At 33.7% G+C, this 16,946-nt stretch overlaps 1 protein-coding gene across 4 annotated transcripts in view; it reads left to right on the top strand.

The window, feature by feature from the left end:
- The window catches only part of LOC109074657 (runt-related transcription factor 3-like), a 56,265-nt gene that overhangs the window by 32,460 nt on the left and 6,859 nt on the right, over nucleotides 1-16,946 (top strand). For 3 of the 4 annotated variants that reach the window (XM_042737495.1, XM_042737496.1, XM_019090674.2), the window contains 3 exons: nucleotides 1,327-1,413; nucleotides 8,563-8,721; nucleotides 14,911-14,982. In XM_042737495.1, the coding sequence (XP_042593429.1) occupies nucleotides 1,327-1,413; nucleotides 8,563-8,721; nucleotides 14,911-14,982 (318 nt within the window). The remainder of the gene's footprint in view (nucleotides 1-1,326; nucleotides 1,414-8,562; nucleotides 8,722-14,910; nucleotides 14,983-16,946) is intronic. The other variant, XM_042737497.1, reaches the window with a different exon arrangement.

The following is a 16,946-nucleotide window of genomic DNA, read 5'->3' as shown; positions in this document are numbered from 1 at the left end:
CTAAATTTTCTGCTAACATATCTTGCTTCCGCACTTCCTCAACTTTCTGACGTCAGACAGACACGTTTGACCCTGACCGCCGTATGTTAATGATGTCTGTTTGATTTTCAGAAACTTGACCCATGCAATAATGGCAAGATAATAAAGAGGAAGTAGAATAGATACTATTATTTTAAATATGGGAAGATCTAAAGATAAGATTAAATGTAGGAAACTTTGTGTAATTGTGCAGATCATTCTGAAGAATCCTAATATTAGAAATGAGCATCTGAATTTATTTTCAATGAAATCACTGATGTGAACAGTTTAAACAAAACATTTCAGTGCAGATTGTCTTGCAAGAAGTAAAATGTTTCTTATTGTGCAGAGGACATTTACAAGGGATGTTTTAAAGACACAATAGATACAGCAGGTGCATAATTGTCAAGACTAAACTCAATTTTTTGTGTATGTAAAATTGTAATATTATTTTATAGATTATTATCTTTATATATTCAATTATATTAAAAAAATAATTTCAAAAATGTATAAAATTTATTTTATGTATATAATTTAATATATTCAAAATATATTTATATAATAAATATATATGAAATTAGATAGAAATAAATAAAAATGTATATAATATATTTTAACATTTCTATTATACAATTTTATATAAAAAATATGTGTGTGTGTGTGTGTTTATATATATATATATATATATTATAACTTAAAAATACACAAAATATTATATATTATAAATTATATATAATTTTATTCTAAAATAGTGTTTCTTTTAAGGTTATGTTTTAGGGTTAGATAATTCCAGAAACAGATTTAGAATAAGAAACTACAGTTAGACTATACATATAAACTTTATATAGTCTCCGCTATGTCCTCATTTAGATGGCAAAGTAAACATTTGCGTGTCTGAACTATAAGACTGAAACCTATTTTACATGACAGATATATCTCAGTTCTCACACTCCTGCAAGCTGCAGTTGCGTCAAATCCTGTCAAACGCTCACATACGCGTAGGCGCTTGCGTTTTGAAGTCAAGGGTCTCTTCCTGCCCTTTAACACCTCTAGCAGTTCTCATCAGAACACCTCTGCCCCTTTCTCTCTCATCTCCTCCCTAATTTCCACTACATCTTCCAGAATAATCTCAAATAAAGCCTTCAGACAGTCAGTTTCTGCTGAGAGGTTCACGTTTAAAGAGCCGGGAGAAATTCCTCACACTGAAGCTCAGTTGCGTTTTAATTTCATTAGTTTGGCACGGGAATGAGCTCCTAAATCACACTCTTTACACAAAGTGCGCTCTTTCTTTTGTCCTATAAACTCCAGGCGTTCGATTTCAGCACATTCCAGCTGCATACAGCCAGCAGACAGCAGGACACCTCCATCAGATGCATGCTTTCTCAGAGACACAAGGTGCGTACAAGTCAAGCTCACGTCGCATCATCTGGGTCAGAAGGGTTTCTTGGTTTGAGTTACAACTAGGTCGACCAAAACCAACCAAACACCAAACCACACATATGCAGGTGCATGCACACATGCATACAATAGCAATGGCACTCAAAGGTTTGGGCGCACCTACTCATTTTACACATCTTAGAAAAATAAAACAAAGTCATAAAAATGAGGAAATAACACAGTATGCGAATTATGTAGTGAATTATATGTGACTAAATGTGAAACAAATGAAAACTCTTATTTTTGAGCTTCTTCTTTAGTCACATTCATCAAACAGCTTCATAGATAGATTTCTTCTGCTCATCAGGGAAGCATTTATTTGATCAAAAATACAGAAAAAAAAAATTAATATTGTGAATTATTATTATGATGTAAAATAATGTTTTTCTATTTTAATATACATTAAAATATAATATATTCCTGTGATGCAAAGCTGATTTTTTTAGCATCATTACTCCAGTTTTCAGTGTCGGGTGATTTTCAGAAATCATTCTAATATGCTGATTTATTATCAGTGCTGGAAACTGTTGTGCTGCTTAAAATATTTTTGGAACCTGTGATCCTTTTTTCAGGATTCTCTGATGAATAAAAAGTTAAAAAGAAGAGCATTTATTTGAAATAGAAATCTGTTCTAACAATATAAACTACAGTTCAAAAGTTTGGGGTCAGTAAATTTGTATTCTTTCTTTTTTGAAAGAAATTAAAACTTTTATTGAACTAGGATGTGTTAAATAGTTAAGAAGTGATAGAAAAGATTTATATTGTTAGAAAAGATTTATATTTTGAATAAATTCTGTTCTTTTTAACATTTTATTCATCAAAGAATCCTGCAAAAAGTATTGCAGTTTCCAAAAAAATATTTGGTAGCACAGCTGTTGCCAACATTGATAATTCTAATAATAAATCAGCATATTAGAATGATTTCTTAAGGATCATGTGACACTTTATACTGGAGTAATGGCTGATGCAAATTCAGCTTTGCATCACAGAAATAAATTATATTTTAAAGGATATTAAAATGCAAACCATTATTTTATATTGTAATAACATTTTGCAAGATTACTGTTCTCTTTTTCTGTATTTTTGATCAAATAAATGCAGCCTTGATGAGCACAAGAGACTTCTTTAAAAAACATTACAAGTCTTACTGTTCCCAAACTTTTGACCGGTAGTGTATATAAAGATATATTTTACACATATATAAACACATATGTAATTTCTCACTGAAGTCACAAAAAACCACAAACACATGTGTGTGCTGTTACACCCTTTTCGTTTATCATGCTCTTTTTTGCATTAGACATGAACAGGAAAAGCAAAGAGGGCGTAACAACACAGACATAGAAAACATAAAGAGGTGGGTGACTGCCTTTTGTCTGATGGATATGGGCACTATTGAAGGGTCTTTCTTTACCTCACCTGCTCCAACTTGCCTTGGAGAATGAATCATGGAGTAGAGATAATGATAAAAGAGACTCTTTATTCCTTTGCGACCGGGACCACTGGAATTGTTTATGTGATTTTCACATGCCTCAACCACTAAATATAGTTGAATGTTTTCATTTAAAATATTTAATGTGAATATTACCAAATTTAATTCAAACATTATATTCGGATATAGCTTTCTCAAATAGGTAAACACAGCTTTAGTTACTTAAGTAATTCATTATTTATTTATTTTTTACCATTCAGTTGAAGGGGGGTTATTAATGTTACTAAAGATAACTTTTTTTTAATTAATATCAACAAAATAATATAATATACACTTACACTGCAAGATCTAATGCACAGATCAGATATTTTGACACATATCCAGATTTTCTGTCCCGTCTGTTTACATTCTCTAACCGTCTGTGTTTACATTAATGCCTTGCCAAGACAGGCATGTTGACCACGTTTCCACACATGCACGTATCCGAAAGCAGCCTATCAGTATGATGGGCACCTACCAAATTCTGTATTACCTGTATTACAAATTCTGCATTCTGAATTACTAGTAATGTAGATAGACTTATTTTTAGATATTGGGCTGCTACCAGAGTACTTTTGATATCCTTAACATTTAAGGTCTCAGAAACAGTGTATAGTTTGAGGTTGAATAGAGGCTCTGTTCAGGATTTCAGTTTACCGCCCAACACACTTCACTGGCACAAAACCATTTCCTGTCATGGGCTGATGGGATTGGTCACGCATTGGCCTGACATCACGACAACTTTCAGATGAAGAGAGATCGAGTTTAGGATGTTTCAAAAAGGAAGACAGGTGCAGCGATCTTAGCAGATGTAGAAACGTCTCCAGCGTCCGTTACTACGGAAGCACACTTTCATCTGAGGCCTCGGTTTTCACACCTGACGTACGCAAAAACTCACTCTCATCAACTGTCAGCTCCAACGGTGGAGAGAAAGACAGGTGGAGCTCTGCATTACTCAACAAACTGAGATGTTTCAAGTCATTTAAAATGCGTTTTCAGAGCTGGAAACACTAAAGAACAAATTCAGACTGCTATCATCCTCAGACGGGCCACCTTAAATCTGTATGTTTACAAGATTTGATATATTTCAAGTCAGTATTTAAAATAACTCACTGAATAACCTAAATTTATTTGAATTTTTCAGTCTTTTTGTAGTTATTGTCTGTAAATCGCAAGGAAAACAAAACGTGCTGTGGCTTTTTTGCTCCTTGCACATTTATTCAGTATTTTTGCTAATTACATTTTTGTGGTAATGATGTAGAATTAAATTTCACTCAGGAATTACTAGTAAATTTCAGTCAGTTACAAAGAAAAAGCAAGTAACACATTGAATTAAACATTGCGTTTCGAAAAAATAAAAAACTCAAATAGTATTGTCTTGTAAAACATGCTCCAAAAATGTATATGCTTGTTTTATTAATATATATATATATATATATATATATATATATATATATATATATATATATATATATATATATATATATATATATATATATATATATATATATGCTGATTTTCCTTCAAAATAAGCAAAAAAAAAAATGTTAGAAAACCCAACAAAATCCATCTGAGCCTGCTTATTTTTCACACCCTCTAAACCTTCTGCACTCAGTCGAGCTAAAGTATGCTTTACCCTCAGTCTGCACAGATCGATTTCACAATGTTATCAAGTGCCTATCAGCCCCATTTATAGACACCCGTACAAATATTTACAGTGTGCCCGCCGTGACATGTCTGGCCCTCCACAGCGAACGTCGAGTTCCAGCCCTGCCCAAATGCATACACACTCCGACAGCGCAAAAAGAGCCTGTGTTCTGTCAGTCCAAAAGGGAACATATGTTTCTTTCTTTTCATCGTTAGAGAGAGAGAATGAAGAGAGGGAGGAAAGGAAGGAAGCTGGGCGTATCAGTTGATCAGTGTAAGTATGAGAGCTGAAAGTGTACTGAGAGGGCCTCTGTGTACACACTCCACTCACAGAAAGTACGGACTCGAATGTACGATGACGATAGCTGTGCTGTTTATATCACAGTATTTATTGAGCAGGATAGTTTTACACTATTTAAGAGTGCCAATGAAACTGTAATGCTAAAGAGAGCAGGCTGTGTTCCAAATGGGTCAAGTTGAGGAAGACGTTAATATTGGGTGTACAATGAGTTTTATTGTTTGAAGTTGTTTTTTTACTGGCAAAAAATAGTAATTGTCTGTTTGCATGTTAGTCTGCGCATTTGTGGTGTAGATTAGTTCATTGCATTTTTCACATGATGAAAGAAAGAATTGAGAGGTGAACTAGTCATTTATGTTTCTTATAATTTATCATTAGCTGCATTTTTATGATTTCCTAATTGGAATATGATGAAAGATTGTTTTTGAACTTGTATGGGGAATTTGGCTTTTGAAAACATTTCACTCTGTTCAAACTAAATGACTTGAATTAAGATTTGTTCATTTTTCTGGACAAGGCTGAATGAGAGTTGGTAAAATGATCTGAAAATCTCAAATTAATCTGATCTTTCCATCATTAATGTAGATTCTATCATTTTTTCTGCAAGTTTCATTGTTAGGACAGGTGGCGACAAGTTACTGGCCATTCCAATTCATGAGTGAATCATTAAATCATTCATTAAAATGATTCATTCAGAAACAGATCAAGTAACTTTCTTTATGAGTGTTCATTGAATCAGTTTCTCAACCAGTTCATACCAAAACATTGATTAAATCAGGCACCAATTAAAGTGACTGTCTTTATGAATCATTGTCTCTGACAGATAAATGGCCTGTTTTCACGATATAAATGATCTGATTATATATACACACACCCACCCCCCCACACACACACCACACACACGCACACACACACTACTTTTGCCAAATTACCATTTCAGTAATCATTAATCTAATTTCACCTATCACATGAAAAATAATACATACCCTAACCCATTATTTAAAAAAAAGTGTTTCATAGCATTTAGGGATATATTATAAGAGATTATAAGAGTGTTGTATATGCATATTATGTATATCATAATGTATCTGTTCCAGCTGTGTTCATCCCAGAGAATTTCCCCATGACATGTGTGTATGTGTGTGTATGAGAAGGATCCACTTATTATTAATTAGTGTGTCTGTGTGTTCTGTGGTTATGATATCATTCTCACAAAAAGTCAACATTCCTGTCTAAGTGCCCCTTACCTATGAAATATTCATTCATCCATAATAATTCAGACAGGGTGAATGTAGACAGGGCAGATATAGGGTTTGACCCCAGCGGCATCCAGGAGAGAAACTGCCCACGCTAGCGCTTGAACAGAAGGAGTTTAAGCATAAAACTTTTCAAACTGCATTCAGAAAATATACAGTATGCCATACTATAGTGACTCACAGTAAGATTACAGCTTTAACATGAAACACTTAGTAAAAGTTAGTGCCTGAGGCTGAAAATGTTATATTTACAACTAAGCATTACATTTGACATCTTTCATGCCTCAGAAGCTGCAGCAGAGAGATCTCAGTTGTTTTACATTTAAGCATCAACTTTGTTTCAGATTTTCCACTGAAATTTATGGACAGAAATAAAAATAGACACAAATGAGACCTACAGAAAGAGAATATGTGGATAGCAGCTCAGATCATTTGATGAGAAATTTAATTGATGTTTGATTACACTTAGGAGATTTCTGCGGTCCTTTTTACAAGAAAAACATCTCGAATTTGGAGAATAAAAGTCTTTATTTGCTTTTCACACTGAAAAAAAATTATATAAAGGATTTAGTTCTCACTCGATGCTAATTTTCACAAGAAATGGCCTATAAAATTAAATATGTTATTTTGAAATAGAAAAATAATTTTACAGTTCATTTAGTCTCTTTCAGTCTAGGAGAAACAACTAAAAAGTTATTATTTCTTTTCCTTTGGGATTTTTGTTTTGTGTATCCGACAATTCATAAACAAACCAAAAAGTACAGAAAAAAGACTTTTTACCATTTAAATCAAGTCAGGGAGGAAGACAGCAGCAACAAATGGAGGGAGCGATAAACTGACCGAAATATTACCCCGGGGGTACAAAAATGTGGAGTGATGTATTGCCCTTGGGTGAAAGAGAGGGCAAGAACACACAAAATCCATATCACAGCGTCTGTTATCCCTCTATATCTGAATAAAATATTCAAATACAGCCATTACTCCACATTAAAAACCACAAAATGTTCACATGTTCCTCACACACGCCACTGATAGTCACATTAAACTCATCCATTAGAGCTGACCAGACTACACATATGATGATGATGATGGGGGGGGGGGGGGGGGGTGTAATGGCTGTGGCAACTTACTGTCTAATAAACACACACACTCACAGCAAGGTTTTTCTTGGTGATTTCCTCTGTGGATGAGTCACGACTGAGTACACGGCTCTGTCTGAAAGCCATAAGCTCTTTTCCAGACCCTTTTTACTCAATATTTGTGTATTTTTATGCTTATTAGAACAGGATGTTGTTAGCTTTGTGAAACACTGATGTCAAACTTTATTAGGATCATTTGTTAGTGTGTTTGCTCCTGTGTGAGTTTGTCTTTGCAGTTTGCAGTTTGCAGAAGTGTTTCAAAACAGCTTCCATAAGTCAGTTAGGATGCTGTCTTAGAAAGCTGCTGCCTTTGTACTTTAGTGAGTTTATTTTTAATTGTTATATGGAAATTATTTATTTATTTATTTATTTGAATTTTTTCCTTTTTTACAAAAAGAAGGGGTGTGTTCTTTAAAATGAACATTATGGAAATGAATCTATTTTGTTTCTGAATGCTACATATATGAAACATAATATAATCAAAATAATTCAATCTTATCATAATGTCATTAAAATAATATCATAAAAAAAACTAATAAATTTGACATTGTTCCCCACTGGCAAATACATTTTTAAAAAGACATTGTTCCCCACTGTTCAAAAGTTTGGGGTCAGTATGAATGTTTTTTTTTTTTTTTCCAGCAAGGACACATTAAATTGCTCAAAAGTGACAGTAAAGACATTTATAATATTACATAAAATTTTGATTTCAAATAAATGCAGTTTATTTGAACTTTCTATTCATCAAAAAAAAAGTATTTCAACAAAAAAATATTAAGCAGTGTAACTCATTCTTGATTTTTTATGTTATTTTTTAACAACTTTACTTGAAATTGTAATAATATTTTTACTGTATCTTTAATCAAATAAAAATCTTTCCAACCCCAAACTTTTGAATGGTAGTGTACGTGTAGTTATGAATTTCCTTAACAGCCTTTGCCTGATATACAATTTTTTAACTTCAGTAATTTCTGTAAAACTTCCACACAATATGTGCATGATAACAGAAAGGGGATGTTTACACGGAGAAACTCCACTCACAGGAATCACCAGAAAGTTCATGTGCATAAACAAAATAGCCTGTGTTATGTTACATGCTTTTTTCCCTTTATCAGTCATTAAAGTTTCACACAGGCTTGATTTACTCCAAAATGAAATATGTTTACCGTAAACGTTCCTGAAAAAATTAGATGTTCTGGTTCATTGTGCCACCATCATTCTGATTTGTTATGCTTATCTTTTATTGAGATATTGCTATCCTAATAACCCACTGCATTTTTCTCCATCTCTGTGCAGGTCACCGCATGAAGCCAGACGACCCTCATAAGCAGTTCTCCGATCGCCTGAGTGACATCGAGCGTTTCCAGAGGGCCAGTCTGAGGATGAACCCTGGCAACGGGACCACCCGCTCCCACCAGACCCATTACAACCCCTCCAACACCACACCGATACCAGGTGCGTGTTTTGTCCCTGGATGCCCTACAGATCCAGTGTGTGTGTTTGCTTGATTCAGACGTTCAGACTCGTCACAACAACTTGCACCTCGATGTCTGGAATCTAGCAACCCCTCTCGATCTCGGCTCCCACGTCATTGTGCGTGATAGTGGCTGAGGATATGTCCTGTAAAGATGTTTGAGCATGCTGTCTGCTAGCAAACCAGCAAAACTCTCACACTCTCAAAGGCACATATGCACTTCACTCGCAGTCTATCTTTCTATTTTCAAATAGACTTACACACCCAGGCAGATTTCACACCCCACCCGTTCTCATACACGTAATGCTGAAATGTGCTTCTTTTATTCATTTCTGTTTGCTCAATCTTTCTGCAGCATAGACTGAATCACTCACATTTCAAAAGAACTCAGACCGGTGTGTGTACAGTCATCTGACTCACATTTCATTCAATCTTAGCTCATCTAAGAGCCTCAAATGAGTTTTATTTAGTTCCTTCGATCATTCGGGTCATAAACCTACGAATTTATTCCGTACTTCTCTCAGTTTCTAAGTTGGATACACAGTGAAATCTTGTATATCAAACGTCTGATGTGTTTTCATTGGCTTTTATTTTGTCATTTCGTTAAACAGTTTTGCCGTTTTTATTTGTTCTTGTTTGCTCTCTGCATCTGTAGTGTAGGCTGAATCGCTCATATTTCGTAAAACTCAAACAGAGTTGGCATGTGTTTACGATTATCTAAGCAGTCGTGACTCACATCAAAAAGCGAGAAAGACCAAATGCTCCCGAGGGTCAAATCACATCCCGCTGCACTTCTTTCATCTTTTTTTTTTTCATTCTTTGACCATTCGCAAATCCATAGTCGAACCCATTCCTATGAATTTATTCCTTACTTCTGTAAGTTAGTTAGTTCTGATAGCATGTTAAAAGTAGATGCTGTGTACAGCAATCATTTTGTCAGTCACTTAGTTTCTATTTCCTCTAGGTCATGTTAGGTAGCTCCACCCATTATATATATATATCATTTTTTTTTTTAAATGTTTTTGAAAGAAGTCTTTGCTCACCAAGGCTGCATTTATTTGATCAAAAATAAAGTAAAAACAATAAAATTGTAAAATATTATTCCAAGTTAAATATGCTATTTTTTGTTTTAATATACATTAAAATGTAATTTATTTCTGTGATGACAAAGCTGATTTTTCAACGTCTTCAGTGTCACATGATCCTTTAGAAATATGCTGATATATTCTAATATGCTGATTTAGTGCTCAATGATATGATTTGATGCTGTTAATATTTTTGTGTAAAACGTGATAATATTTTTTTCTAAATTTCTTAATTGATAAAATAAAAAAAAAAACAGCATTTATTTAATAAAATATTTTTACATGTTTTTAAACACGCCTTTACTTATACTTTAAATCAATGTAATGCATCCTTGCTGAATAAAAGTAAACATTTTTATACATATAAACAACAGATATATAATTTTGATGTTTTGCAAGCCCTTCAAAAATACAACTTGTGTCTGGTTAGGACATGATGTAATGGTCAACCGGAACCCATAAAAATGTGGTTACTTTCGTAACGTTGATTATTGATGAGCAGTTTATCCACAATTAGCCAGTGAATTAGAGGCACTGAGTGTTTTTGTTTGGGGTTTTTGGTAAATTCCTCCATCAGACTGACCTGATTTCTGAAGGGTGGACGCTTACACAAGCATTCCTGCAAAACCAAAGCCATGACTCATGCAGAGCTCAGCGCGAGAAGAATGAGAGATTTACTCTTACCGCGTCAGGAGTGCGCTTGAGCTAGTAAAGCACATCTAGTGTCCGTATCTGCAGGTGGATTAGGAGAGGATTTATGTTTTCATGATGGTGCTGTCAGAGACCAAGACTGCCGACACACACACACATCTGAAGCAGACATAACACATTAACAGAGCTTTAGCTGTCGGGAGACTGTGTGTCTGTCACTGCTGTAGGCCCGTGTTAGTGTGTGATACATCAAAACCTCACTGTTATGTCTGATATTAGCATAGTTATCTCTCACCTCAGGGTACTGTCTGTCTGGCTCTGTGTCTCTTGCGTCGGCCCAACTTCACCTTTTATGCATAAATCTTAACACACACACACACACACACACACACACACACACACGTGAGTCAGACAGCTCTGTGTGGTATGAGGTTTGCAGACAGACGTGTGTAAGATAGACATGTTTAATCAGATTTATCACGCTCATCACAGGGTAATTAGATGGTCTCTCATTCCACCTGAATGATGCAAACTCTCTCTGTGTGTGTGGTGTTGATTGCATCATCCTGGAGTCTTGAGGCTTGCAGATTGTTGATGACTGTAAACAGATATTAAGTTACAAAATTCACAGCACAAACACCGACACGGTTCAACAGATTTGTCAGTACGTACATGCACCTATTGTCATGCTGGTGGAGCAGGGAGGCAAATTAAAGTAGGCTTTAGGTGACTTGCAGCGACACGCTTCAGACAGGAATAAAATGAATGAGGAATAAACAAAACGAAAACAAAGAGGGAGTTTAATGAAGATTCTAAAAGTACACAGAGCGGATAGAGGTGCAGGCAGAGCTGTGTGGTGTTTATTCATGCGCTCATGCATATCCAACATACTGCAGAACAGACATGCACATCAAATATGTCTGTGCAAAAGATTAATTCTTTTGCATAAAGACAAGGAAGTCTACTTTATGGACCGTTAAATTATTTTGCATTGTTGCAGTTTTTATGGCATTCTCTGCCTAAAACTGCATGTACTAGGCATTGACTTAAAAAAAATGTTTTATGTATAATTATTTAAATATGTGCAAGTAATCATGTTATTATATTAATATAAAATATTGTTTTATATTAATTATATTAATTAAATGTTTTATTTAATATTTGTTCTTATTGTAAAATATATAAATTAATTTCTAGATTAGTTTATATTAATGAAATAATCATGTTATTATATTAATATAAAAATATTGTTTTATGTGAATTATATTAATTAAATGTTTTATTAAATATTTTTAAATAGTCCCCATTATATAATATGTAAAATATATTAATTATTTTATTTTCTAGATTATTTGATATTAATTAATTAATCTATAAAAGAATTAGTTTAATGTATAATTATTTAAATATTTTCAAATAATCATGTAGTTATATTAATATAAAAATTGTTTTATTTTAATTATTTTAATTACATTTATTTAATATATTCTATTTATTTAATATATATAATATATAAACAGTTCTGTTATATTTATATAAAATATAAATATTTTATATTAATTAAAATGCATTATTTTATATACAAATATTTTTATATTTAATTTTTAGTATTACTTTTTTATTTTTTTTACTTTTTATATTATTTATATTTTTATGTCTAAATATAACACATCTGTGAATTGTAAAGTACTGTATATGACATTACAATAATGAGAATGGAGGTAAATGTGCTTTATTGTCATGAAAATAGTGTCACAAAAATCCTCTTCAGACCGTGAACAGGTTTAAATCTGAGTCTACACATGTGTGTGGACTTCAGAGAGTGTTTGAGTGTTTTAAGGAGGTGTGGCGAAAGATCTTACAGGAAAACCAGACTTCATGGTGGCTGTGTTTGTTTTTGCTGGTTCTGAGGAAAGCCTGCATTTCCACTCAGCATTACACAGCTTCTCTCTCTCTTACTCTCTATTCTCTTCTGTCCACAATCATACTATTTAAATGAGCAATATCTTTTTGATTATATTTTATTCCTTTTTTAATTGCTATATATTTATATTATATATACTTAAAATAATATATATGTGTCAGTTAGCATCACATAATTAACTAATGACATCAGAACGAATCATAATTCATAATTCATTAAGTGCTAAACACCAATATGAGCAACACCAGCTATGTAAATACATTACAACAGGGTATTCCAGTGAACCCAAAAATCATTTATTTGAACACTGAATCAGTAATTTGACAGAAATGAACTGATTCACTAGAACAAACTGATTTAATAGTTCAGTCACACTATGCTACTTTGTTGGAAACATATAGAGTTGCTGTCGTATTACTAATATATGTATTTTAAGTTAGTCACATTGCTACTTTTAGTTAGCTTCAGCCCAACATTAGTCCACTCCGAGATGTGCAAATCTCACATATTGTCCTGCTCACAGACTGTTTCTGTGACATGCTGCTTTAATAGAAATCTGTCTGTTATTGACGTTGTGCATCAGCCAATCAAAATATTTGAGTGAGATGTTTATTTTCAGCAGAAGCACCAGCTGTGGCCTGAATAAGAGCATTTATACTGAAGAATTTATCATTGTGCAGCGAAAACCAGAGAGAGAGACTGAGAACAGTGTGTTATTAGTGGTGTTTGCTAAGACAAGAATCACTGTTACTACTGCTCGTGCTTACGAGTATAGGGATTTATTCAAACCTCTTACCTCAAGTATTAAACTTTGGCAAAAAAAAAAAAAAAAAAAAAATAATCCCATAGACTTGCTTTTGTCTTTGACTAGTAGTGAACCACCCTAGAAAACACACACTACGTTTTGCATGGACAAGCACTGCTCACATTTTTCTCAGAAAAGGTAAAAATCTACTCGCATACGTCTCATATCTCATACGTGTATGAGTGTTTGTCACAGCGATTAGCTTGTAACAACTATCTCATCTCGTTCTGAGAGCAAACAGGATTTATTTGCATGTCAAATTGGCAGTTCAGTGCACTGACGCACACACACACACACACACACACACACACACACACACACACACACACACACACACACACACACACACACACACACACAAACATACTCTATAATTCCCAAAGTATCTTATTTTAGACTTGTGCAGTGACTGTGTGTGTGTGTGTGTGTGTGTGTGTGTGTGTGTGTGTGTGTGTGTGTGTGTGTGTGTGTGTGAGACAGCTGCGTTTTAATGCTGACAGAGAGTTTTAAAGCGTTTCGATCATACACACGAACAGGCGTCACACACTCGAGATAAGATATGTGATAACCACACACACCTTTAACAGACACCCAAAATATCATTCCTCGTGACTCACTGATACTTTTCTTGGCTCGTCAGCAAAACAGAAACATTTCAGAGTTATCTACTCACACACACACTTTTGACAGATGGAGTTCTAACATGTGTGTGTGTGTGTGTGTGTGTGTGTGTGTGTGTGTGTGTGTGTGTGTGTGTGTGTGTGTGTGTGTGTGTGTGTGTGTAATGTGACACCAGCATAAGATTTCATGTTTGTTTTTCTCGGCACCTTTGATGAAAACACTAGCACTGAACGTGTGTGGACAAATTCATTGTGTCGCAATCCAACAAACACACACACACAGGGCTGGGTGGCATATCTAATAATCACTGTATATGCATGATGATTTTGCTGCCAAAATAAAATGAAAATTAAGCAGCAGCATCTCTGGTTTACACTTCATTAACAAAAATGGCATTGTTCGGATTACGTCCATGAATCAGTTTAATAATCTGAATCAACTCAGTGAACTGATTCAACAGTTCATTTTATCATTCAAAAAAGTTCACATAGTTTACTATAAAAAATGTGTTGTATTGCTGCATATGACAGCGTCTTATTGCGTAAATATTGAGAAATTTATTGCACAGTGCTTTATTATTTATTGCATTAATGCATATTTTAGTTTGGTAAATTTCTGTTTGTTATCTCTTGCTACATATAAATATGATTTTTTTCTTTTATTTTATTAATAATATTTGTGTTAATTTACAGCAACTTTAAAGAGCTAATACATAAATATTAATATATACATATATTACATATTATCAAAAGTATATAAAATATGAAGTTTTCTTTTAACTGTATTGTACAGTATTTTATAATTTATTGCATTAATTTGTACTTTGCTCTGATAAATTTCTATTTATTATTATGGATTATTATATTGCTGTATATAAATGTTTTATTATGTTTATTTTAATTTTTTTAATTTACAGCTACTTTTAAGAGTAAATACATAAATATCAATATAGAGATGCTAAATAATATCTGAGCAATTTTTAGAGAAATGTTTATTTTTAATATCACACAGGGCCTATGAATGAATAAATGTAATTCAATATGTATCTCTATTTATTTATTTATTTGTTTGTTTTTTGTTGTAGCATTATGGCCAGATCAGATGGACCCTCCTGCACTGAAGACTTGCAAAGTGGAAGACGACTTACGCTGGTCAAGTAAGAGACCTTACAAACAGTCCCTTTTGACTCTTACTTTATTTATTTATTTTATTATTATTATTATTTATTTTTATTTTTATTTTTTATTTTTTTGGTTAATCTATTCCTTCGCCATATCTGCTTCAGGAAAATGCTTTTATTGTTCAGTGGTGCTCTTTTATGTTAATGGTAGTTGAATAAGAGTATGAATCACTGTGACATCTAAATCATCAAAAACCACACGCACACACACCGTTGTCCTCGAATTACTTCTTTAATATGCAGATGTGTGTGTGTGGGTGTGTTGCCGTCATAATGGGTGAATCATAAAATTAATGATCCATTCAGAAGGCAGCGTTTTTGTGGAGGGGCTGAAACAAACAGAATATAAAAAATTATCTACTTTCGCTTACACACATGGAACCAGAAACATCAATAAACATTCTCAGTGTGTGAAATAGACACACACACACACATAAACACTCTCACTCGAAAACATTCACACAAACTCTGGCTGCCATGGACACACAGCCACATACCTGGTTCTGGCACGGTTTTCCTTCCCCACGGCGACGCAGAATTCCTTCCCTTCCTGTTCCCGCAAACCCCAAACATCCAAACCAGCTGAGTCATTTTTACCTCCAACACACACAAACACACACAAGAATCCCTTTGTCACACCAGCCCCCGTGACATTTAAGTTATAGCTTTCTCTAATTGCACTTTGATTGATTTATAATTCCTAATAGACTCGCTGCGTGTCAGGTGACATGTTTCAAAACACCAGAAGGCAGTTTCAACATAATTCATGCTCTGTGATGTGAGGAAATATTTCACGTTTATTAAAAGCCACACTGCAGCTAAAAATATTGTCACTCCTCTACTAGGTGTTTCATTTCATTCAGTACACTCTGTAGTTATTTATGATAGCCTATATATACATATTTCAGTCTGCATTTTTTCCATCAAAAATAGCAGTATAAAATAGGTTGATCTGGCATGCATGTTTCTTTTTCACAGCCATATCACTGTCAACCATCACAAGGTAATTAAAGGTATTCACACCCACATTTAACTGCGGTTGTCTTTCCCGAAACTTTGCAGAGTTTAAAACTCACACAAAGACAAAGTTCAGTTCTAGAATTCACACATTGGTTCTAGTGCTTCCAAATATGCGCTCACACTTCTAAATTAATTTCAAACGTACTTCAGGTCAGTCAGTATCAGATTAGATTAATTCATGTTATTGCAAAGGAAATCATTTCAGAATCACAAGTTTTCAAATATGACTAAGTATTTAAATGCATAGTCCACCCAAAAAAAAAAAAAAAAAAAAAAAAAAAAAAATCTGTCATCCCTCTCATGTCATTCCAAACCGGTATGACTACTTTATTCTGTGGAACACATAAGAAAATACAAAAATACATTGGAAGTCTATGGGACCCAAAATTGTGCGGTTACCAACATTCTTCAACATGCATGTCTCTTTATCACTGTCAACCATCACAAGGTAATTAAGAGTATTTACGCTAACATTTAACTGTGGTTGTCACTCTTGAAACACTGCCATGTATACAGAAACATGATTGGAAGGCAGAATTCTGTTTTAGAATTCCCAGGTTTTTTCTAGAACTGCCAAATATGGATTTGAACATTTTGGAGCATACTTCAGGTCAGTCAATGATAAATTACATTAGTTTACACTATTGTAAAGTTTTCCACAAAAATAAATAAATAAATAAATAAATAAATAATTTCAGAATCATAAGATTTCATGAAGTTTTTAATTAAGAAATAGTCCACACAAAAATGTTCATTCTGTCATCGTTCACTCACCCTCATGTCTTTCTTCTGTGGAACACAAAAGAAGATTTTCGAATAATCCAAACCCTTTCTGTTTGGTTACCTCTTCTTTTGTATTCCACATAAGAGAGAAATGCATACTGGTTTAGAATAACATGAGGGTGAGTAAATGATGACAG

This window comes from Cyprinus carpio, chromosome B13 (genome assembly GCF_018340385.1).
Source record: "Cyprinus carpio isolate SPL01 chromosome B13, ASM1834038v1, whole genome shotgun sequence".
NCBI lineage: Eukaryota > Metazoa > Chordata > Actinopteri > Cypriniformes > Cyprinidae > Cyprinus > Cyprinus carpio.
The sequence above is the reverse complement of the archived record's forward strand: the minus strand, read 5'-3'. Positions and strand labels throughout refer to the sequence as shown.